Here is a 26,862-nt window from a genome sequence, read left to right as displayed (position 1 = left end):
GTTGCTAAGTACTTGAAGGTGTCGAATACTTTTCAATTTCCATATATTTTGTCTTTTTCTGATTTATTTAATTTATTTATTTGATGTGTCTTCAAAAATTTCTTTGTTGCTATTGGAGTTTAATTTTCAGCATATACTATTGCTTGTTTTGATTTATCAATGATATTTCTATATATATTACAATCCCTAATTATGCCTTCAACTACAATGTTAAGCAATACCGCTGAAAGTCCATCACCTTGCCTTACCCCATTATTTATTTCTAATTCCTTAGATGGTCCGTTTTTTTGTTGTTATAACCCTAGAATTTAACACACTCATTTTCACCAAACTTATCAAGTTTTGGGGTAGTTATGGTTTTTTAATTTTTCCATGTCCGTGGAAAAGTTACTTCACTGTAAACAAATTATCTAATTCAACTCAATTCGAATCCAATTTTTCACACTATCCAAGAAAAATAATCTTCTATACTATAAACAATTTATATTTGACACTATATACAAACAAATATTTATAAATATGTTGCTCTAGTAATCGGTTAAAGTTAAATCAAAAATTGCGTGCGAAAATTATTAAACAATTATTACATAAGTAAAAAATCGTCGCAAGTTATATTTTTGATGTCTGAATATATGTTTTTAAAAATTTCACAAGCGAATTAACTACAATTCATTGACAAGTGTTTACAATAATCCTATTTTATATTAAAATAAATGCTGACACATGTTTACAAAATATGATTTTTCACGTCTTAATTTTTAGACTAATGTAGATTTTTCTTTATGTAGCTCACACTCTTGGCATGAAAGACTATAGCAATTAGTAAATATTAACAAAAAATTGTAATTCTTAAATAGTTCGCTCAATTTAGACATTCGAAGTGACATACATCGTTGAAAATATAATTAGAAAGTTCCCCATATTTCCGTTGCATGGAAAATTTTTCGTTTGAGGTTAAATGTCAAAAAATGTGCTTTTCACCATTTTCAGTCAAACGGTAAATGAAAATAATCCAGTTAAAAAATTGTGGATCACGAAATTATCTATAAAAAATACATCAACACCTTTTTTTCTACGAGCCACCAATTCTGAGATATAACGATTCAAGAAGTTTCCACACCACATATGAAGTAGTGTAATTAGCGCGTGTTTTAACGTGTTTTCCCCAGAAGATCTATTCCACGGGTCAGTTATGATCCTGTTTAGATTGAAACTATTGAAAAATAATGGAAATTAGCAAAGATCAAAGCGCGGTAACTTAAAAACAACAGGTTCATTCGTAGCTCTCAAATTCTTGATTCTCTTCTTGGTCTTCTTCTTGTTTTATCGTCTTCTCGTTCATTTTGTTCTTCTTGTGAGGAGATATCGGTGCTACAGACAGAGGGACGAATGGATAAAACGCCACTAATAGCAAAAATAAATTTTGTATGCTGCAATCGTTGCAATCGTTAATGCCACCCTAGGCACTTTTTATCGCGCCGCCCCTAATGTTGGAACACACAATTTTGATACATTATTTACATTTAAAATTTGAAATAAATATATTTCACTAGAATATAATTATTAATTAAAGCTGATAAATTGTCTGTCTCTCATGTCTTGAAGGAATAGAGCCCGAGAACTATAGATAAGCACAACGAATGATAAATCTGCTTGAGATTCTTGAAGCTTCTTACTAGCAGCATTAAATCGATCAAGAATTACATTCCAAACAAAGACTAGAATTGCTGTTAGTAAATGCTGTAATTTTCACCACAATCCCGTAACTCCAGCTCGTGCAGTCGATTTCTCATCTCTGCTTTCAGCAGACCAACGAGTTTGAGGAAGACTCTTAACTTTGTACGCTGCACCAAGATTTTCCAACGATGGGTGGATATAAATTCTTCGCAAAAATTAATCTGAATTGATTTCACTTTTTTCCCTTCCAATCATACCGGGTCTCGAGTGCCTAGGCGTGAATCCATCACTGGTGACATCTCTTATAGTAACGATGTTTTCTTTAAACTTTTCACTTCTTAGACTTTTTATATGTTTTTCGTGATATTTGTATTCATTTAAATCTGAAAGTATTATTTCTATAGAGAGAAATTTTAAACTCTAGATTTGATGATGATTATTTCTTCAAATGACGAATTTTTTCTTCGGAACGAACAAATATCAATCTATGTCTGTTCTGTTGCTACACTAGTTCGATTTCCCCTCGTCTTTTTCGTCCTGGTTGATTGCTGCAATATATGTAAACAGTGGGGTCGTTATCAACTATACTATTAGAGATTCCCGTGTAATTTCATCGATTAAATACATATGAATAAAGTTGTTTGGTGTTTTAAGGGATCGATCAAGTTTATGTCAAATATATTTCAAGTCAGTTAAGTCATTTGAAGTTTCATCCACATGATACGTTATTAAAAATATAATAAACTACAATGTTCGAATTGCCGGTATACAAGTGTACCAAGAAACTATATAATAAGATGCCGAACGATGTTGCTCTTCCTAATCCGACTATTCCAGGGTCTTACCAACACGTAAGTCATTAACGAAAAATACAGTTTTATCAATTAAATTTCATATTTGAACCAATTTTCTTTTAATTTGTTTATATGATGGAAATTAATAAACAGAGCGTAAAATTCTCTAGATATTATTGTATATTTCGATGCATCGTTCTTTGTAGTTGTTCTAGTATTTTATCTTCTGTTTTCTAGGAGTTCTCGATAGCCCACGAGAATCTGTTTAAGGGTCAGTTCCATATTGCACTTCTTCCAATAATCATTTCAATTTTTCAACATAGTCTGATTTTGAATCTACACATTTTCAGTGCTCTAGCCTTTTACCAAGTTTATACTTTTGGTAACCGTTCACTGCTAGTAAAATGTCGAGTTCTGCGGATCAGATCTAGTGAATTAGATGAATGGGCAACCAATTTGAACTGTAATTCGTTAATATTAGCCTTGGTAATTACCAAAAAGCGATAAAAGGTGTTGTTTTGATGGAATAGCTCTCTGCTTCAAATGCAGTCGCTCTTTCCAATTTCTCCCTTTACTAGATCAAACTATACGCGATACTTTTCTGTTATTGAAGATAGTCAATATACACATTCAATATCCTAAAAACATTCGCTATCATTTTTCCGGCTTATGGAAGCGTGGTCACTTTTTCGCAGCAGGTTTCCTTTTTGCAATTGTCTGTTTTCACTGTTTTTTCATTTCAGGGGTATTTTAGTGGGTCCAGGCTTTATTTAATGTTAACAATTAACGTAACTTATTTTTTTTAAACTGCTTTAAAAGGTCTGGGTAATTTTTATTCAAATGCGCCTTGGGTTCAAAGATAGCAAACAATTTTAAATTGATACCAATGATTAACAATATATTTTCAATGTTTCAAAATATTGTTTTTATATTGAGTATATAAGCAGATATATTTTTCTAAGTACCCGAAACACTTGCTTCGATATAGATATAGAAATGGGAGACATTAGCCTATTTATCTGGTGTTCACAAACTAGATCTGTTTTCTGATCTGTTGCTCTTTATGTAACAGCAATCGTGGTTTTGGTTTCTCCAATAAAATGCCTGCTGCCCCGTAAGTTGAATGATCTAACATGCAACTTTTCTGTTGCTTACAGTCTAAATAGTTGGTTTTCTAAATATGAAGATAATCTTCTACATTTAATGATCCCTATGTACGTAAACAATTTCTAAACTGTTAATTATATAGTTATATATTATAGTTGGAAAGTTGAGTGAGCTGGAAAGTTAGTAAGCTGACACATAGATAGCGCTACTAGTATCGAATCCATGATTTTCAGTTAGTCATAACCTTCAAAAGACTTGTATATAAATTTGACATCTGTCGTACGATTAGTTTGTCAGTCATACCATTTTAAGTTAACCTATATTGTTACTTTGATAAAATTAATTAAAAGGGATTTCGTTTGCTAATAAAGCATTAGTTATGGGCAAAAAATACTATTAAAGCTTAAGATTGGCTTGATAAACATTATTCAAACTCCATCCCAGGAATATTGAGCTTTGAAAATTGTCTTACGTGGCGGAATGAGCACTGATGACGATGCACGCAAGCTGTCACCGACGCAAACATCGAAAAAGTCTACAAAATAATTTCGGATAACTGTAAAGTTGCGCCGATTGCGATACCTTAGACTTTAAACGTATCAAAGGAACGTGTTAGACATATTGTGAAATAATATTAGGGAGCACAGATTGTAAAGTGTGGAAAGATGCAAGAATCGATAAGGTTAAGGCATCTGTATTTTTGGAAGCGCATGGTATAATGTTCATCGGCATTCTTGACAATTCAGCATGTCACAAAGCAATGAAAAAATGGCAAAATTGCATGAATTCTTACGTATTCTCGAGGTTTTTCACCCAGCGACCTTTTCTTGTTCTCAGAACTCAAGAAGATGCTCATTGGACAGAAATTATGACGATGAAAAGCATAACGCCGAAACTGAAGCCTATTATGAGACTAAAGACAAATCGTACTATAAAAGTGGTATCGAAAAATCGTATAACCTCTATTGCCTCTCGGAGGCAACTGTATTGAATAATAGAATCGAATTCTATCAAAAAATATTTGTTTATCCTATCCTACGACCTTGTTAAATTATTAGTGGCAAATTATAAATATAATTTTTCGTAATGAATTTATATGTTTTGTACAGGTTGGAAAATCACCGTGTACCAATAATCTGTTTCGTGCTTACGAAGCTAGACGCAAAAGGGATGTAGAAGAAAAATTAAGGGAAGACGAGGGATCAAAACTGTATCAGAAAGGTTATGTTTCTATGATGTATGATAACCACGTGGAAAAAAAACGGACTCAGAGAAGAATACGAGAAAAAGTAGAACAGAAGATACAAGATTACGAAGAAAGTATCAATAAAAGAAGAGAAAAGTGAGTTAAGGGATGTTTTTCCAGCGAGGAGAACCTATTTGGCGTGAAATTTCATATCGGTTCCTTAACAACTAAATTATAGAGTAGTGAGAAATAGGTTTAAATAGGTCTATGTATATTATTCTTACATTCAACGATATCCATGCTTCCAAATTATTTTTTAATAATTTTACATTATTTATATTTAATTCTTGACCCAGTGTGCATATTTTACATGCTCTTTAAACCCATCATTAACGAATCTCTTCGTCTGCCCAATATATTTCCTGTCACAATGTTACCCTACAATCGTTTAGATTACTCTTCTTTCTCACTTTGATTTTGGAAAAATCTAAAAATCTACATCATCGAATCATCATATCTTGTACCGAGAATAAATGTTCATTCTAGACCCACATTTTTTTCATTTTTAGACTCCAAAAAATGCTTTGTATTGAAGAGAGAGAGTTCTATCGAATGACTGTTGAACAGGCCCAAAGAGGAGACGAAAGAAAAATGGATAATATGAAACGAACAGTTGAACAAATCAGAGCCAAGAGGGAAGAAGAAAGATTGGAACTTGTGAGAAAGAAGAGAATTGAACAATACATGTAAGAATCAATTATCGTGCCTTGAATCGTGAATTCTAATTTCTAATCCCCCTTATATGAAATCTCAAATTTTTATGTATATGTACATATTCTCTTTTTCCAATTTTCAGAACTCGATGTCAAGATCTCAGGCCCGCTTTGTTGAAGAAACATCTCATTGAATCCAAAAACGCTCAACTTCAACAAATGAGAGAAAATGAGGCAAAACGAGAGGCAAATAAGGAACTTGATAGAATGTGGAATGAATTGAACCAAAAAGAGTTACGAGCCAAGGTATGAAAATAGAAAAACTATCACGCGATTTTCCAGAAAAATATCATTATACACAATGGAAATTGTTCACAATTCAATGAGGCACTTAATCTCACAAAATCATAAGTAACATATGAGGGGTGGAGTTTATTTGATATTCGCATTTCTGATCTTCATCGTTCAATGTTGTAATGAAATTCATTATTCGATTCGCAGATTGAAAGGGAGGAAAGGGAATTATTAGCAGCAAAAGCACAGCAGATAAATGTACACGAGATTTTGAAAAAACAAATCAGGGCAAAGGAACTTCTGAAAGCGGAAGAGAAAAAAGTAACTATGGAAGATAAGATTGAAATCGCTAGACATATGGAAAAAACACGATTAGAAAAAATAGAAGGTTAGTAGTTTACAAAAATTCAATTTGCTGTGATGGTGTTTGCGTGAATGTTATAGGAAATAATTTTACAATATTTTTCCTACGATAGTGCAGAAAAGGAATTTGTATTTCTACGGAATACTGAGAGTATAATTTTTGTTCTGAAATGTATAAATATACCAATCACTCAACAGTTCTTTGAGGAATTTTTGAACTCTATCCCAACCTCAGCTGGTATAGCTCTAATGGCATTTCTATATGTTGTATATTTTCCAAGCATCGTCTGCAGAAATCTGCTCTGGCCAAACCATTCGTTCGGAAGCTATCATATTACCAACTGAAACTACTATTTAGTATTGCAGGCGTAGAGCCTCCATCCAGTATTCTCAGTGATATGTGACTCGTAACTTCTTGGTTATGTATCATTAAGTTTAAAGGTAAAGATCCAATAGAACTTCAACTGCCCTATTGGGTACGTATGGATCTCGTTATAATAAGATACATGAGACGACACCAAACTTTGTCTAGTTGCATTTCAATTTTTCCTTTTTTTCAAGAAATAGTAAGGTTAATCTTTTCAAATGCTACGGCTTATGAGATACTTACCAAATTCCCAAATTCTTTGGATCCAAAAGGTATAGTATGGTATTTTCAATTCAATAATTATCAGATTCTTTTTCCCTGAGAATACCCAAACAAAGGCGAGGTACTTAGAGTTTTCAACTGACTGTTCGCTAATTCTTTTTCAAAATATTACTCTACGAAATAGATTAAAAATGTGTATCTGCATAAACAGCTGCTTTCCGAGAATAATTGTCCCTTGCTTTTTCTCTCCAGCTCTGGATGTTTCTCTATTAAGGTCTTCTTTCACCGCTTCCCTTCACCGTTTTTTGGTCTACCCCTTCTCCTTTTGTCCTCTGGTATCTTCCATGCAACTATGTTCAAGAGCTTGTCTTTGTCCATTCGTTCATTGTAATCTTTTTGTTTTTATAAACGCGCTGATTGGTGCCTTAATCAAAAGTGTATAAAATTCATGGTTTGATCTTCTCTCCTATACTAACTCTGTCTGCTTTTCTCCAAAAATTCTTCTCAATATTTTTCTCTCCCAGATTTCCAATTTCTGTTTAGTTTTATTCGTCATTATCCAAGTTTCACAAGCGTATATCATGATGGGTTTCAACATTGTCTTATAAATTCGAACTTTACTAGATCTCGATGTCTCTTTCGATGTTAATATTCTTCTAAGGCTGTTACTTTTGGCAATTCTTTTTCTTGTGAGCATTTAGGAAATCCTAGAATGAAATTGTTTTTATCACTATTGTAGAATTGAAAAATAAACGGAGGGATGCAGATTCGCTGCGTCAAGATCTTCTCGATCAAATACGTACTAACCAAGATATTATCGAGAAACGAAAGCGAGAGGAAGAGGCGATTGATCAGGCATTTGCTCATATGAGCAAAATGGAAATGGAGAGAGAAATGACAGCATTCGAAGGTAACTTGAAATTTTATTTTATTCAATGAAATCCGGTAAATGATCCGATTTCCAGTATATTACTAATCCAGAGAAATACCAATTGGAACGAAGAGTCTTATAAACCACTATAAAAAACTTAATTTTTGTTCAATTTTGAGATTAGTACCAAAGAAAAAGCCTATAGAACATAGTGTTCTTTATCCAGGAGATATACACACCAAAATTTCAGTTTAGAATTATGGTAAATTTGAAATTCGCGCTTGATTTGATTTTTGATTTCTTGCTAATAAGCGTACGACAATCATGCTCGTTTCGAGGTTAGGTTATGTTATAGATAATTAATAGTGGAAAATTAGTATACTACCATGGTGAAGTCATTTATAGGCCTCGCATTTTATTCCTTAATCTTGGTGCTCGGTCAATAATAATAGTCTTCACGGTACAAGTTCTTTTAATAAATATCGGCAACATTACCAGACACGGCGTCGTCTAAAACGTTCAAGTAGAGTGCGTTTGACCTCCAAATATTCTCTAGTAAATTACGTAATGTTTGCCGATTATGTAACCTAACCTAAGCACTTGATATATTCTCGTGAAAAAGTGTATCGCTCATTTTCTGGACACTCTGTATATAATAATCAGACTTTTATTTGGATACATGTAGATTTCGTAATTTATATGTTTTTATCATTGAAGAATCCGTGTCACAAATGAAGAAAGAAACTGCAATGTATAAGGAACATCTGAAGGAACTGAACGCAAGTAGAAAAAAAGAAGAAGAGGAACTGAATGCGCTCCTAGAAGAGCATAGGCAAGCGGTTCAAAAACAACAGGATGAGGCAAAATGCAAGATTATCGAAGCTAAAAGAGCTTTACAGTGTGTAAGTTTAAATTATAGTTCTTCTTGATTAATATTGGAACTATAGACGTTTCCTTTTAAGTTAATTATAATAGTTGTTGTTACTGTGAGAAAAGCTTATAAAGAAGAGAATATTTTAAATACAAAAGGACTATAATTGGTTTTCCTCCAAATATGCACAACCCTACGACTTTTAATGGTAGCAACAATGGTGAAAACAGACTGAACTATTTGGTGTTACTCAACATGGAACATGAAACAGCTGAAATATTTGACATTTGACAACATCATTGACTATTTTGCTAGAATGGAGATTAGAAAGAAAGAGTTTTAATCTCAATTCAATAATTTTGACGGAAAAGCTTCATGTTTGTTAGATAATATAAGGACTTTAGTAATTTGTAATGATATGAGGTTTAAGAATTATTTGATCTTATATTTTATTTTTTGAATGACAGGTTACGAAGCTTCAACAAATGCAATATGATATTTCTAAATAATGTATGGTGTTTTTTATTAATTAGTTCCAAAATTGTTCGAATATTTTGTTAACTAGTAATATCAGAAATAGTCAATTAAAACGAAAAACTAAATAAAACAAAAAATTAATAGTTCAATTTCAATACCAAAATGTTTATAATTTAAAAATAAGTACCAAAATTTACCTACTTATTTCAAACGTAGCTATGTAACAAATAATTTTTATTTTGATGAAACATTTTCAGACTATATTGCATTTTTTAGTCCTGTAAGCCAATTAACCTATTGGTCTAAAGATGTTTCAGAAAAGCTCAGCTCATGCCACGAATTTTTATCAAGTTTCAAACGTACTTTCGGAAAATGTGATATTAGACCAGTTCAAGAACAAAGCTACTTTCAATTCCCGATTTTGTCAATTTTCCCACGGGGGAGAGGCTCGGGATTAAACTCTGCTCCGGGCCACCAAAAATCTCTCGGCGGCTCTGCGTATTTGTCTAAAATTGTGCCCAAACTTATAGCATGTCTTTTAGCTCAATCCCAAATTTGTTTTCACGTTTCTTTACAGTCTTTTTTAAACACAGCTTTGGCTTCTTCTCACTATTAATGCTCATTTAACTGAAATGATTTTCAGTTATTTTTCATACATGAATTGTTACTTAAATAAATTCATTTGAGCTCATTTATTGGGATCTACTAATTTTATATATAAACCTATATACATATCTAGTATTAAATATTTGTCATCAGTATTAAATACGGCGTTCATTATTTTGCTTCGTAGGACGTACAGAAGGGACGCGCAGAGCAATTGGAACATAAGAAGAAGGAAGCGGAATACCAATTGAAATTAAAACAAGCTGAAAATGAGCTACTCCGATTAGCATTCGAAACCAATGCTTGCCTCCAAGCGGAAAGTGACCGTCTCGAGCAAGAAGCTATTAGACAATACAGAGACGATTTGAGAAAGCAGATCGAATACAACAATTTGTTGAGAGTAAGGGATTATGATTATTATTTTAACTATGAGAGAACATTTTTCACTGGAAATGTTATTTTAATCATAAAATTGTTCATAAATTGTTTTATAATCTAATTGGGCTCTCTCTAAGCCATCTGACGCATGCTTACCATGTTTGAAACTCATTTGGGACTCAAGTTCCTAGTTCTTTCAGTTCAGAATACATACCATTTTACTTTGTTAGATCCATAGAGAAGATTTTACAAGAAAAGTTCTAAATTTTCATATTTACTATTTTTTAAATCTGTACAAACTACGTATCATATTGTTTGATAGACAGCAAACTAAATCAAACGAGTACATGAATGTTTTATGATTTTTAATCATAATAATATTCAATATCCTACTTTCCATAATCCAAAACGGCGCATTATATATACAGATGCGTCAAAGACGCAACAAGATGCAGAAGCAAATCAGTTCTTAAACTAGTCTATTAGCCGCAATGTTTTAGAGTTAGATGCAGTTTGGGCAGATGCTCGATATCTTATCGACTAAAATTACAAGAACAAACACACTTCTATCTGCTGTGATAATCGACAAGCTCTTGAGGCTTTGGGATCGTGGGGTATTACCTCTAAGGTGGTAAGAAAACTCGAGCGACTCCAAAATCTGTCAACGAACGGCCATGTGGAACTTCTGTGTATTCTTGGAGATTTTAGTGTCAAAGAAAATGAAAAGACAGACGTGCTAGTGTAAAGTGCTGTCATGAACTCTTTACCGGTGTCCCCAATGAAAAATCTAATGGACCGAAGAACTGGATACAGTTTACTGAACAGGTAGCTGGAAACCAGTGGCATGTGACTCGCAAAATCTCTTCAGAAGATCATCCTTAGTACTGGAGGACAGTTCCACCTAACTCACTCAACACACATCTATAAAGACTGATTATCGGGTTCATTACTGTCACTGGTTAAAGGCAAAGCACCGTTAAGAAGATGGTATCACGCAAGATCCTCAAGTGCTGTCGTTAGCTCTTTACCATTCTTCATAATGAAAAATCTAATGGACAAAAGAACTGGATACAGTTTACTGAACAGGTAGCTGGAAACCAGTGGAATGCGACTCGTCAAAATCTCTTCAGAAGATCATCCTTAGTACTGGAGGACAGTTCCACCTAACTCACTCAACACACATCAATAAAGACTGATTATCGGGTTCATTACTGTCACTGGTTAAAGGCAAAGCACCGTTAAGAAGATGGTATCACGCAAGATCCTCAAGTGCTGTCGTTAGCTCTTTACCATTCTTCATAATGAAAAATCTAATGGACAGAAGAACTGGATACAGTTTACTGAACAGGTAGCTGGAAACCAGTGGAATGCGACTCGCCAAAAAATTTCTTCAGAAGATCACCCTTAGTACTGGAGGACAGTTCCACCTAACTCACTCAGCGCACATCAATAAAAACTGATCATCGGGTTCATTATTGTCAGTGGTTAAAGGCAAAGCATCATTAAGAAGATGATCTTCAATGTTCAAGATGCAAAAGAGAGGAGGAAACACTAATCCACATACTGTTCAAATGCGCTACCATTTGAGGGATGGAGCGCGGGAGTACTCCTGCGGGAGACTTCTTCAGTATTAAGGAGTCAGATACATGTAGACTTCTTAGCTCAGTACACAAATCTCTACTCTAACCCATGAATTCCAGTTTGAAGGGCTAAATTGCTGAGTGCCAGGATGACTCAGAATTCAATTCCTAAGAAAACAATACGTAATTTTTCTCTGCAGTAACTTTGAATTCGGGTCCAACTGGCTTCATCCAAATTAACTATAACTTGATTAACACTAACACTATTGTATTAGTAAGAAAAAAAGTTTCACGGCAATTGAAATTGAAATAAATAATCGAAACGGTGAAAAAATAGAAAACAAAGGTTTTGTAAATATACAGGGATTGTTTGACAAAAATATCGATTGATTGATATGCGTAGATGTGAAAAAAAGTATAGTTTTGCTTATAAGGTGAAATCTGAGATTAAATCAAAATTCAAATTAGTTAACGCCCGAGAATTTTCGTCACTTACCGCAGTACTCGACATTTTTTTATTATATAGAATGATCACTGCATTTAATTTCATGTTCATCTTGGAATTTCTTTTTTATTTCACGAATTCGTGAAGTGAAAGTGATACCTGACATAATTTTTAACTCAATATATGTCATAATCGAATTTCTCATCATGTTACCAAATTAATGAAATATTATGAGAAGCTCCCTAGTAATTTTTTCACTTGACATTGGCGCAGACGACTGAACAATTAGAGTTGCATCAAATTCGAAAGTAGTTCATGGAGTAGATCATCAAAATAATTGTTTCAACTTTACTTTAAACCTACAAGATCAATATTAAGTATTGGTCCATTTTTTTCCTTTTATAGATTGGAATCATAATTAAATTTGATAAAAATAGGTTATGTATTTTTTTATGTGAACGTCCTGATTGAGAAACAGTGGATAGCCACGTTAAAATATTTTTTCATTTGAAAGAATACATATTAAAGTGAACGAAAATCTCAATCTGTTAAACTAATCACGTCAATCCTTACTAATATTATAAATCTAAATGCGTGGATATGTGTTACGGTTTCACGCAAAAACTACTTGACGAATCATCATGAAACTTTGTACATATATTCTGAGAGGTACAGAAGTAACATTGTAAAATTTTTATTAAAAAATATTGTTTACAAAAATAAAAAAAATAGTTAACAAATATCAACATCTTGCTACTTCAGCGCCATCTTATATACAGTAATGAAGTATTCAATTGTCTAAAGTTTCAGCCGATTGGAATTTTTGAGATAAGGTACCATTGTTATTTTCAACTGTCACTGAAAGCTTAAATCTACATTATCTAAAAATTGGTCACGGGCCCGTGCAGCAAAAGTTGCACGAAATCAAGAATCTTCGGTTAATGCAGAGCTGAGAAGACAAGAACAAGCAAGGCAATAAAGTGATTTGAGAGCAGCTGTAACACCTTTTCAGGCCCAATGTCGTTTTGAAAGACATGTTCAGCAGTGGGTAGCTAGAAGAGCGATTGAAACGCCAGAATTGTTCGAGCAGGAATGCAGACCACGCGCCGTCGAAATTTCATGTGTAAGAAGTGGTCCGTATTTAATGATACTGGATTTCACTATGACCCTACAATGCCATATCACCATCATCCTCTAATTGTTATTGGCTCAATGAATAAAAAATGTCAATAATAATAAAATTTCTCGAGTGCTAGATTATGATTAAATAGGACTACTGCATCAAGTGACAGAATTAGTCCCTCAATTACTTCCAGAGTTTTACGTATAATAGAATCCGGCAATGGTGAACTTTTCGTTCTCGATGCACCAGAAGGAACCGGAAAAACGTTTTTTCTCAACTTATTACTAATTTCCGTCGGAAAAGACCAGAAAACAGCAGTTGCCGTAGCTTACAGAAAAAGAAATTCTAACATCTGTTATTGTATTTCAATGAAGCATGTTTTGAAACTTCATTGTATGTAGTAATTTTAAAAAACATATTTTTTATGCTTACAGATAAGTTTCATTCATTAGTTTGCAATTTGGTATTCCGAGTATTAATTTATCTTCAAATCTTAACTTTAATTAACGAGGATCAAACAGGATTTCATATTTTAAATATCAAACAAGAATACACTAAAAGGCATCCGGGTTTGACGTAACAGCTGAAGAGCATACCTGGAATATTTCTTATAAAATGAAATCTATGGTATTGGATTTTGGGAACGGACCTTGAACTTTTCCATTCCATCTAGTTCACTTAGAATGTTACTGACAGGATTCCTTACTTCTTGGCGTGAGGCGGAATTCCATCGTACGTGAACCATTTATCTCTTCTAATTGTAGAGTATTATTATTCGAAAAAAGTTATGGAAAATCATCTGGTGTATGCGATTCTCTACAAACACTCCCATCTAAATTTAAACTTCTGATCATTTTATGTCAAACACAAATTTCCAATATATAATTCGCAAATTATGTTAAAATATAATTTTCTGCTACTGGGCGTGAAGTATTTACTTTAGACACACTAGAATGCGTGAAACTTTGAGCAGTATTGCGTAGAAAACGTATTATTAAGGTCTCCGTAGTGTACAAGGCTCACATGCGGGAGGTTCCCGGTTAAAATCGCGTTGTGATTGCCATTTATTATTTTTTTACTTATATCGTAATAATTATTTTTAGGTAGCAATGTTGTTGTGTCTGTTAATTTGTTTTAATCTCAGCTATGTCGTCAAACGAAAGCCCGTATAATGAAAATCTATTTGAGCTACTAATTTTGATCTTTTCTATACTCGAAATTTTGGTATTAAATTATTAACGATGGATCGATGAAAACTTTTTTTGTTTTTAGGAAAGAGAACGACAAGAGCTGGACCGACAATTACAGAAAGGTAAAGAGGAAGAGGAATATTATCAAAAACTAGTTCAAGAGATCATACTCCAAGAGGCTGACAGACCAGGAAATAAACATCCATTCAGAAGGGTTCTTGAACAATATGATTGTAGATGTCCAATACCTCCATTCTAGCAATGAAATATATACAATTCATTTCTTGTATGGAACCAATAAAAAAATATATATGTCCGTTATTTTTCCAAGTATATTCGAAATTATTTCTTTTTGATATTACACGAAGTGAGTTTCATGATTCCTCTCTAAAGTTCCATCACCTTCGGTCGACCAGAAGGTTCCAGAAGTACCGGGCCTGACCTGAGATGCCGGTAGTTGTTTGGAAAATAGCATATAGCAATAAAATTTAAAGTTTGAGGACCCCACAAAACTTTTACTTGAAAGGCGTTAGACTAACCAGTATTGAAGCTTAACTAGATTCTACTTTGGTTGAGACTGCTCCTTCGTTATCAACCTGCGAAGACCAGCATCGCAGTGGTATACCAAATGAGGAGGCGACTCTAGAAATGTTGAAGAAAATCCACATCTAGATATCAAAATTGATGGTCTTCAATGGCGCGATGTTGGCACAAAAGAAATTAAAATATTTTTTGGATATCTACTAAATATGGGCTTCAATTAAAAACCACAAATTTCAATGTATTGGAGTATGCGCTACTCCATGGTTTCTAGAGAAAGGTCTGAGTTAAAACAGATTTTTATCAGTATTAAAATTCTTAAGATTTGCTGACCCAAATGCTCTTCAAGCAAATGATACATTATGTTGTGTTAGACCATTCTTAGAACGCTTAGAGAGAATTTTCTAATATAACTATCAACCAAAAAATGTTAATATATCATTGATGTTATATAAAGGTCGCTTGCATTTTTGACAATATATAAAGTTGAAAAGTTCCAGATTCGGCGTAAAAATTTTTAGTCTATGCAACTCTGATGGATATATGTACAGCTTTGATATTTAAACTGGTCGAGGTCAGCAGCAGTTTCTTCTTCCTGACGAGGTTGATAATGATAGATTATCGCTTTCAGAAATAATAGTAATTCATCTTGGTAGAAACTTACTGAACTTGGGTTATTCTTTCTATACAGATTATTGGTACAGTAGCACTCGGCTTGCTGAATATTTATTACAAAGAGAAACGCTACTTACTGGTACGATACGGTCGGATAGAGAGGTTTCAAATGTATTAAAAACTTCTCCACTCAATAGACACCAGTCAGCATTTGCAAGAAAAGAGAATTTAATTATTTTAAGAGTGCACGAGCTAGCAGATATAATAGGCATTTTAAATAGTGCGTTACATCGCTTTTAGCTCAAAATTTGGCTATGAGAAAGTTGTGTACAAGATGATTGCCGCGTATGCTCACAATGGAACAAAAACAGCTCCGTGAAAATGTTTCCAACGAGTGCTTGACACTGTTTCACTTGGGTCCATCACTTCACATCCGAAACAAAAAAAAAACAATCCAAACAATGGCCTGAAAAGGGAAGACCAGGTGCAAAGAAGGCAAAGACCGTTCCATCTAAAGGCAAGCTCATGGAGTCTGTTTTTCGAGATGCGCGTGAGATAATTTTCATTTATTATTTCGAAAAAGGAAAAACTATCAACGAGGAGTATTTTGCGAACTTAGTACAACGTTTGAGTGAAGTAATCAAGCAAAAACGACCGCATTTGGTTAAGAAGAAAGTGTTGTTTTATCAAGACAATGCATCAGCTCGCACATCTGTTATTGCAATGATAAAAATTAATGAATTAAAGCTTGAATTGCTCATTCATACAAACTTTTTGCCAGATGTAGTCCCCAGACTCGAAAAATGGCTGGGTGGTCAAAGATTTACCAACAATGGAGAGGTGAGGCTGGTAGTTGATAGCTTAACGATTCTTATTAAAAATATGGTATCGAACTTATTGAACATCGCTGAGATAAGTGTATGGAGCTAAAAGGAGATAACGTTGAAAAATAAATATAATGTTTTTCAATATTTTACTGTTTTCTTTGTTGCGCCAAATACTTCTTAGACCTCGTAATTTGGTTGTTACAAACAATTGTAAGATGAGATAAAGGTTATAATGATCAAAAATACATGTTCTGATGATTTATTGTAATGTCAATTACTTGTACAACTTTATATAATTTTTTTAAGACGACTCCATCTGAAAATTGTTCGTTCTGTATTCATTTACATAACGAAAGTTGCGTTTTGAGTGTTCCATGTAGTAAAAGTGACAGTTCCGTACTGCAAAACACTTTCGGGACGCTCTGGAGTAGACAACCTTAAATGTAACTCTAGCCACTTCAATGTTGACAGTTGACAGTTTTAATTCGATGATTTTCCATAACCTTAAATTATCATTTATTAGAGTAGTGGTCTTTTAAATTCGTCCAATAATAGCTGTGGCAGGTGGATTACGATGGGATGAATTGTGAAAATTAAAATTGAATCATATTCAGGATAAAAATGATTTTTCAATTATAACAGTACCAGAAACCAAAACTGCCAACAACGTATCTTAACTGTAACAAACAAAATTTGTCTTGGTATAAATTCCATCGAATTGTTTCGTAAATACTTAGGATCACAGACCACACCAGACGGGAAAGTAGATCCAAAAAGAAGGCAGTTTTTTTCATCATTGTTCAGTACATTACAAATCGTATTTATCTGTCTTTATCACACTTACTACAAAACGTTTGTAGAGGCGCTTTTGTATTTACAGAAATCTTTCGAAAGTTACATTATTTGCACACAGATGTCACTACCATAATTGACATTAATAAATGGAATGTGAAATGACACATGTAAAACCCCGCCGTTCTGTTTTGTTCATCACGCTACATGCACTTGGATTCTATTTGTGGGTTTGTGTGGTTTCAATAATCATCATTCACCGGAAAATGAGATTTTGTATTGTGTGCGGTAATTCTGAAGACGACGTAAAGCATTTATTTTGCTTTCCCCGTAGCGCAGACAGGTAAACAGAAAATTTATTATCTTGTTGTGCAAGTACCCATACGTTTATGCATGTTAGATGAATGTTTGGTTTTTTATTACTGAGGTTTCCTTACTGCAAAGATTAAAATCGAGCTGTACCAGATGAAACTAAAAAACAGGTTGCTATTTTACAATGTACAATAATTACATGTGTGTTACAGGTCGCAAATATGGCAGGAAGCTATGGGAATGAAATATAGACCACTATGTGGCCATGTTAGAATCTGCAATGAGCATTTCACAAAAGATAGATTTGTGCCGTGTACCTCAGTTTTACGTTTGAAAGCTGATGCAGTGCCCACAATTCTGGAAGTCCAGAAGGACCATGTTATGAAGGTTGTATTCTAATATTAATTAGGTTTGTATTTTACAATGAAAATAATAATTTTAGGGACTGGACCAGATAGCAAATAAAAAAGTAAACATTATATCCCAATATATAATAAAGCCAGAACCACAGGTACAGTACAGTTTTAGAGAATAAACTACCGATTATTTGTGAAAAGAATAACCTACAAGATGTAGCAACAAATTTGCTTAACCATGAAATTGATCTCTCATTTATTACTTGTGAGGAACATTTTTATTTTTTGAAAGATTTTTTACTTAAAACTATATGTAGAATCGGAATCCCATGGTACTGTACAAGACTTGTCCGAAATTTAAGATCTGAAGCCAGCCGGCAAATGTCAGCACGCACAAAAAGAAAAATTTTGCATAAATAATAACAATACCATTAAATGTCTACTTCTTGGACAATTCATACACCTACAGTACCATCAAATTCTGATTCATTGGGTCCACATTTACAAACAACTTTGTCCTCTTGCATAACGTTTTGTTTCAGTTTTCTTGGAATCCCTATGATCTAATGTTACTAGTTCTCATTCAGTCTGTGTTTGTTATGAAAAGATGTGGCATAGCATTATTATTATTGTGAATCTTTGTTGTACTTATGCAAATACAATTTGACAAAGCTCAATTTTTGTCTCAATTATTTTTCTACATGTTTAAAAACATTTTAAATTAAATTTTAATTCAAAATTAAAAATCCCGCTATTCGTCGGAAAAGAGCGCCACCTAGGTACGTTTTATATCGCGATGAGAGAGAAGAACAACAACTGTTTCTCTCGTCTGCCACTTCCAGATTATTGAGTTGCGTGTCTGGTGTGGTCTGTGCTTAGGATTGAGACCTCCACACACAAATTATTCAAATTTCTTTCTCAGCTATCATAAAAGCAAGTGTTCAACCCAAGTTGTGGGAATTTATACCTTTAGTAAGATATCATGTAATATTGCTAAACATCTACATATACAAAATCCAGAAGATTATACAGGCCACCGTTTTAGACGCATCTCAGCATCCCTTTTAGCTGATACTGGCGCAGACCTTCTAATGTTAAAAAAGCATGGTGGGTGGGCTTCTTCGTACCGTAGCAGAAGCTTATATAGATTATTCTACCACAAATATGAATCAATCAACAAATTCTATCGAAGACACAAACACATCTACAGAGATTCCATCAACATCTAGTGGAGAAATACATGTCTGAATTGTCCTGGAGGTACAATCAACATTATTTTTTTCAAATAATTAATATTGACATTACAAATATCATTAAGTACATTATATTGTTCAATAGATAAGATGTTTATAATTTTCTAATATTTATTTTCTTTCCTCAATGTGATTGAAAAAGTTTTGGATCTTACGCGTCGTCTAAAAAATGTTGTGTACGCCGCGGATGAAATACTACTGTCTGTTTTCAGACTCGTCCAACAAAGTAGCACTTTCAGTCCTTGGCATACAAATAACTATTAACGTTACGGACGATACGGCATGTTTTCTGGTTTCAACAGAAGAACTCGTTATAAGCTAGTGATGAACTTTCCGGACATTTTTTACTGATAAAATTATTCTCATTAACAGTTAAGTAAGAATTGCTAAAACGGCATACTATTACGCATTACATTATAAATAATTGTAAAGGATTCACTTTTACTAATTACCTTGAAATCCATCTCAAACCACCTACATTCATTTATTACAGATTGTTAGAAATAAGTTTTTATTTGTATTACAACAGAAGACCTCTATTTTTATGTGAAAGGATGTTAAGTATCATTGGCGCTAGAAAGACTTTTTGGTATAAACATATTTTACTCATTGTGCAATGACTATTCAATGTGAAAATTCCAATTCTGTATATACCAGAATTTTGTTGAAACTTACATCATTATTAATTAAACACTATATACAATGTCAATGCAAATTATAAAATGTGTCTTTACCTACAATGTCGCTCAGAAAAAGGAATAGGAAAAGGATATGGAGAAAAGAATGAAAAAGGTATTTCTACGCTTTCTACAACCGGTAAAAAATAGGGAGTACAACCATAACTTGAGATATGATTGTCTCAAATCTGACATTGTCATCATAAAATTTTTAATAATGAACGTTCTAGGGTAGGTGAGGTTAGTTGGTTGTTAATGGCGTTTGAATTTTTATAGAATTTGTTTTTTCAAAATCACCAAAAATACTTAATTTATTATTGTAAGTAAAATTTTATCATTTTTTATACAATTATACTTATTTCTTAACCATAATTTCAGCCCCAGACCAGGGGTCTCCAAACTTTCCAGCCTTAGGGCCATACTGATTACTCCAGTAAGTTCCAAGAACCAAAACCATATTATCATTGTTGCCGGTGGTAAAAAGTGAAATAGTTCATTGATGAAAAAAAAAGTCCGAAAAAGTACGCAACGTTTAAAAAAGGCTGCAAATTGTACTAAAGTCCGCAAAACGGCAGCATTGCATATTATTAATTTTCCTGTCATTATCTGTAATTTCTAGATTAGTCGTAGAGTACGAGCCATGAGGAGTAACGTGACACGACATCTGGTGGACACAACCGGAAATAGATAGTACATTCTATCGCTAACAGTTGGGCTAATAGCACGTACAGAATAATCTCGTTGGTTCGAGAAAGTTCTGGTGTTTTCCACTCACTTCTAGATGGCAGAAAAGCTAGTGGCGCAACCACAAGTCAGTTCATATGGCACTGTTGTGAAATAAAATAGTGTGTACCTCCTTAAAACGTGTTTGTGCGTGTTTATAACAGTATTTTGATTTGAATTGATGCTTTTGTGTGTGATTTAGTAGTATGGAAAAGAAGCGAAAAATTGATAGTGAATGCAGAAAATTCAAAGATCAGTGGAACATTCAGTATTTCGTAATCGAGTCCAGTAACAAGGCGGTATGTTTGATTTACAATGAAAGCATAGCTGTTCTCAAAGAATATAAAATTAAACGTCAAATGAAACAAAACATTTCCAAAATTATTCAAAATATACAAGAAATTTGCGGACAGAAAAATTCGAAGCTATGAAGCGCGGATTGAAATCGCAGCAATCTTCATTTAAAAAACTCAAAATTAAACCAGAGGCTGCAACTCGTGCCAGCTTTCGTGTGCCTCTTGAAAGCCATTCACCGATGGAGAAATGATCAAAGAATGCATAATTGTAGTAGCCGAAGAAATGTGCCCTGAAAAGATAAATTTATTAAAAACTGTCAGTATGTCAGCAAACACTGTGGCTCGAAGGGTAGAAAACATCGCTGAAAATATATCCTCTCAACTGTTCGACAAAAATGGACATGTTGAGTGGTTTTCTTTGGCCTTGGATGAGTCAACGGATGTGTCAGATACTGCTCAGGTGTTGATTTATATTCGAGGAGTAGATAAAAGCTTTGAAGTGCATGAAGAACTTCTTGATATGTATAGTATTCATGGCACAATTACTGGTACAGATATTTTTAAACGAGTTGAAATGGCCATTAATCAAAATAACCTTCGATGGAAATGTATTACAACTGAAGGAGGCAAAAACATGAGTGGGAAAGATAAAGGAGTGGTCGCTCTTGTGTCGAATGCTGTAGAAAATGACGGTGGTTCGAAACAATTAGTTTTACATTTTATCATTCATCATCAGTCTTTGTGCGGAAAATGTTTGAATATGTCTGAAGCTCTGAAACCAGTCATATCAACTGTTAATTTTATCAAATCTTTTGGGCTGAATCACCGATAATTTATTGAAGAGATTGGAGAAATTGACTTACCTTATCATACTGTCGTACGTTGGCTTAGTTGTGGGAAAGTCCTTCAGCGCTTTTTTGAACTTCGAGCAGTAATCAAAATTTTTTTTGAATGAAAAGCATCGCCCTCTTACTGAATTACAAAACAACGCATGGCTGTGGAAATTAGCATTCGATGTTGATTTGACAAAACATGTGATCGAACTGAATTTGAGATTGCAAAGAGAAAACCAGAATCTTCCTGATTTAAACACTAATATCAAATCATTCCGGAAGAAATTGATACTGTTTCAATCACAACTACGAAACTTTGAGTGCTTTGAAAATAAATTTTGATACTCGTTTCTCGGACTTTGATGCCATTGTGAATCAAATTATGATTTTTCAATCTTCCACTGACACAATTTGATAATTTGCATAAATTTGCTCGTGGGCTGTTTTCTGTTTTTGGTACTACTTATTTGTGTACACAAGTACACAAAAAATGTTTACAGATCTAAATTAACTGATGAGCATCTTAAATCTCTTTTAATAATTGGTACAAGTAAAATTAGTCCACAACTACAAACTATTGTCAGCGGAAAATCTCAATTACATAAATCTCATTAGTATTTCATATGTCATTATGCTTATTATAAGTTATGTTTTCATTTAAAATGTATAAAATGTTAGTTGGATTCATTTCAATGATTTGTTAGTTATGCTGAAGTTAAATTTTCTGCATATTATACATGTTTTTACTCATTACAATTCTGTGTTTCTTTATCCAACTTATCACAAAAACAATAACAATAAGCCTGCAACAATGTTATGAGTAGTTAGCCCATGACCACATCAATGTAGATGTCATATTAATAATTATTCAACATAAAATTAGAATACTTCAGTAAACTAAATTTGCTATAAAAAATATGTTCTCTAAAAGGAGTTTTCAAGTCCGCGGGCTGGATAAAACCTGTCCGCGGGCCGGATGTCGCCCTCGGGCCCCTGGTCTCAGATAGTTATAGTTATAGTTAGTCCACTTTTGCGTTTCGTTGCCACGTTTCCAATAAGAAATCTAATTACTACTTTCCTCTTATACTTACGATTAGATATTTTGAAAAACAAGCAGATACTTCTGATCACAAATATCTAGGTAACTTCGTTATAAAATCAAAAATGCTAGGTACAATAGAAAAATAAAAAATAGATATTTTAGTAGGGATATTTTCAGATATTTTCCTGTTGCAAATGATTTACATCGCAAAATTTACAATATCAAAAATTTTTTGTTCAATTGCTTATGTTCCTCGCTCAGATAATTTTTCTTGAAGTATTGTGTGTCTTAAATCACTGGTCCACAAAAAAATCTTTTCATTCATTGGTAACATATTTAATATTTAGCAAAAAAATAATTTCACGTTTTTTACAAAGTATATATTGACAATATTTATAATTTACATCCAATAAACATGCCTCTTATCTATTAAAAACAAAAACTTAAAAAAATCCCTTGAAATATCAATTAGCTCTACTTTTTCCTTTTATGGGGGATTGCAGTTTCTCTTTTTAAAAACCAACCTAACCATCATGGCCGAATTTCTACCAGAGATAATCAAGCTATTAAAAAGTATTACGTTTTACTAAAAACTTGTCCGCCAGTGTATTTTTTAATGATTTTTAACTTTGAAAAAGTTCGCCTGCTAAAAGCTACAGATACAGATCAGAATAATTTTTAGTAAAATGCTTATGTTTAGCAGGGTGGAAATTAAATTGTTTATCGTGAAATACTTGAGGGGTGAGTAGCATCAGGTAATGAAAACAATTTTGAAGCTTCAATTTTATTAAACAAATCATCGGAGTCTATATCGTTATTATCCTGATTTGTCAGTCGTTCTTCAGAACAGTCCTAAAAAATCTCAACTTTTATATTAAAATTGGTTTTTTTTGGAAACTTTTTTGCATTGTTTTGGATCCTAGGTTTTGAAGCCTTTTAAGGATACCGCCCGTGTGTATTGATTGGAATAAAATTACAAAGTTGAAGAGTACGTTAATCCTAGATAGAGAAAATTATCACTTAGCTCAATGTTGTGTATGATAGATAGAAAAAATAAGACAAATGGTAAGTGTTTTGAGGTTCCAGTAACATATGGTGATCATTTTATTATTGATACTGATACGAGTACGAGAAAGATATCACGGATAAATATCACCATATGGAAATATTATCAATTATAGTCTCTCTAATTACATTTTCTGCTTAAATGAACATTCAACAACTTTATTACCTCAATCATTGTCATAATTCATTGTTATCCTTTAATGCGTGATATTATTACTTATATCACCATAATCTAATTATTTAATGTCGACATGTTATGTCTGCCTCTCGTTATAGGGTGAGACAAGTTGAAGAATCACAATTCAAACATTAATCACAGAAAAATTCCAATATGGAACAAACTTCAAGTCAATACTTTTCGAGTTATTTGCGATTGAAATTGTTGATTTTCAGGCAAAAATTGTGTGTGTCATCTCCGACGCACGACTGGAGTTTACTCCTTAAGTTCGATAGTCTAACCAGACGCAAAAAGAGTTTATTTAACTTAAAAAAGATTGGTTGATTGCCAGAATATTTTGGGCTTCCTTCATTATTTTTTTTAATCTGTAAGCTCGCTGTCTCTCGGCTGGAGGTTAGGTTAGGAGGTTTAGATTTTTTCCTATTCAAAAAATATAAAAAAAATTAGAAAATTTATAAATGCATAATTATAAAAAATTTAACCGACTTTGATAAAAAAAGGTTTTTATAAACATTTTTTTTAAATTATTATAATTAATTTTTTATTTAAAATATAATATTATCTTAATAATTAACAAAAATGGTTATAAAAAGATAATTATGTCACTAAATCTTTTACGTACAATAATAAATAGTACATAAAAATTATTTAAATAAGCTAAAAAATAACTTTTCGAAAGAAAATTATATAAAAACATTATTATAATGAAAAAATATTGTCGATTTTTCTGATAATATTATCGAATTATTGACTACACTTGTTAATATTTAAAAATTATTTATAAAATAAATCATAATAACGTGGAAGAATTTATAGACATCGACAAAAAAATTAATTTTTGGTTAGGTTAGAAATTTTCTATTTTATGTGGATGCGCTCGATAATTCATATTGGGTTGATTATCTAATTTTATGTGTTGTTTTCAAATATATATTTATATGAACTACATCGATAATTATTAAAATATTTAATAAATATAAATTGCACATGCTCATACATATAATACATGAATTATAACGTACCTTGCAACCACGTGTTTGTTAGATGTTCCGGCAATATCATCTACACCTCTTTCTGCTATAGTTATTTGAAAATACTTTCAGTTCACTTTAGCGAAACACAATGATAATAAAACTTCACAATGACAGCAATATAAGTATGTTGACACTTAGATGACAATTAGAAAGTTGCGCATCATAGGGTGCGCACCAAAAACGTAACGAGGTCATTCATCGATAGATTTTACTCCTCACATTTTTCTCATACCGGGCCCCTTATATATGCAAATCGATTCTTAAGGAGTAAACTCCAAAAACAAGTTAAATAACCAAAAAAATGTTTATTTATGATATTTGCAAAAGTTTTCGAAGTTCCCAGCTTATCAAAAAATAATATATGATACAAGGGTTGTTTGAAAATTTAACGGCCTTACAAATTTTCAAATGTTCAATACAAACTTGCATACTTCAGACGTTAATATGAAAAAAAAAAATAATTCATGAATTAAATTGAGCTTCTGATTGAATCTAATGACAACTATCAATATTGCAAAACTATTAACTTATAAACTGAGATTAAATTAGGTTATGTAAATGATTACTTACTTTAGACCATAATCAATATAGACATACCAGTTGACAGTCCATTATTTTTTATTTGATGTCTAATGCAATTCAATATACAAGGATTGTCTAAAAATTTTTCGACCTAAAAGAGAAACCATAATCATTTTTATTTTTAAGCCTAATCTCCTTTCAAGTCTATACACTTTTTTCAGCGATGCTCTTAACTTTTTAACCATTTTTAACAACCAGCCCATACTTCATTAAGCGATGAAGTTAGATATCACTTCCAAGGTTTAAGAGGTTGTTGATTACGAATTCGGTGTTAGAACTACAAAAGAAACGATCCCAATTGTTCATCAGTCCAATTAATGTGTTCTCGGGCAAATCGCAGACGGGCTGCCGGTGATCTGGGGTTAATTTGGAAATGTCCGAAGGCAATTTCTCGCTGACTTTGGTCGCAAGAGAGTGATGAAGCTGCTCAAGAGGTAATCAGCTTTATCACATGTTGGGTCCCATTTTCTAATGGAGATGTGTATCGATTAACGTTTAATGGTGAGTTAGGTAGATAGCCTTTTAAAAGGTACATTTACCATTAACTGGTACTGTTATAAATAAGTATTAAAAGGGGGCTTACCGATCACAACATATTGTTAAACTTTGAGAGCAAGAAACTTTACAATTTGAAACTAATGCTGATAGTTTTGAAATTTTACTAAGAAAAATACGATTTCGTGTTCAGTTTTTGTACCAGCGATATGCTTGTTTTCCACAAGTTAATGGTTTCTTCATACAGTTTAAATTTTTGCATTTAATTGCTGTATAGCTGCAGATGTGCCGAAAAAAAGATATTTTGAGTATTATTAGGAAAAAAATAATTAAATTAACCCAAATGTGATCCCATTGGGCAAATTACATGAATTGATTTGAATCGACATCGAGAGACATCATAAGACATCGATCAACATCAAAAGTCAATAAAAATTATTAATATTTTTCTTGTTTTATTTTGCACAAAGAACGAAACCTCTATCCACATAATAGATCTTTTGAGCTCCAGTGAACCTGACACCCTAAATTACAGTTTACATATTTACATATACAACAGCAAAAAAATGTGCGGCTACATTTAAAACTCGAAGGGGTTGGGGTCTATGTTGAGATTTCAGTTTAAAATTACAATACAATCGAGTATTTTTGCGTTAGAAATTACGTAGATAATAAATTTAGTTTAGGATCTACTGTATTTTAATCTATCATTAGATATAAGTTATATCGCATTGATTTGAAGAGGTGAAAGCAGATATAAGCCAAGGATGGGTGAAAGTCACGATCTATGTGTTTTTTTTATTACAATTATTATTAGCGGTAGTTAGACTGCAACCTTCAATTGTTCGCGTTATGTTAACTATTTATATCACATATGTTCATGTTCTTATCACAATACGATTCCAGAAGTACTTTCATCATTTCCGTCACTATTGTCTTTGTTTTTAATTTAAATTCTAAAACAATGAAATAATTAAT

At 32.8% G+C, this 26,862-nt stretch overlaps 2 protein-coding genes across 2 annotated transcripts; both read left to right on the top strand.

Moving 5' to 3' along the window:
* The first annotated feature begins 935 nt into the window (after positions 1 to 935).
* LOC130901560 (cilia- and flagella-associated protein 53-like) lies at positions 936 to 14,594 on the top strand. The gene is made up of 10 exons (XM_057813032.1): positions 936 to 1,185; positions 2,332 to 2,528; positions 4,688 to 4,920; positions 5,334 to 5,510; positions 5,621 to 5,783; positions 5,979 to 6,159; positions 7,463 to 7,633; positions 8,312 to 8,496; positions 9,736 to 9,948; positions 14,347 to 14,594. The coding sequence occupies exons 2-10, from the start codon at positions 2,427 to 2,429 to the stop codon at positions 14,521 to 14,523; spliced, it is 1,602 nt and encodes a 533-aa protein (XP_057669015.1). The 5' UTR covers positions 936 to 1,185; positions 2,332 to 2,426; the 3' UTR covers positions 14,524 to 14,594.
* Positions 14,595 to 17,254: 2,660 nt separating this feature from the next.
* On the top strand, positions 17,255 to 17,885 carry LOC130900568 (uncharacterized). Its single transcript, XM_057811266.1, has 3 exons — positions 17,255 to 17,381; positions 17,563 to 17,737; positions 17,793 to 17,885. The coding sequence occupies exons 1-3, from the start codon at positions 17,305 to 17,307 to the stop codon at positions 17,883 to 17,885; spliced, it is 345 nt and encodes a 114-aa protein (XP_057667249.1). The 5' UTR covers positions 17,255 to 17,304.
* Positions 17,886 to 26,862: the final 8,977 nt, after the last annotated feature.

This window comes from Diorhabda carinulata, chromosome X, assembly GCF_026250575.1.
Source record: "Diorhabda carinulata isolate Delta chromosome X, icDioCari1.1, whole genome shotgun sequence".
Classification (NCBI taxonomy): Eukaryota; Metazoa; Arthropoda; class Insecta; order Coleoptera; family Chrysomelidae; genus Diorhabda; species Diorhabda carinulata.
The sequence above is the reverse complement of the archived record's forward strand: the minus strand, read 5'-3'. Positions and strand labels throughout refer to the sequence as shown.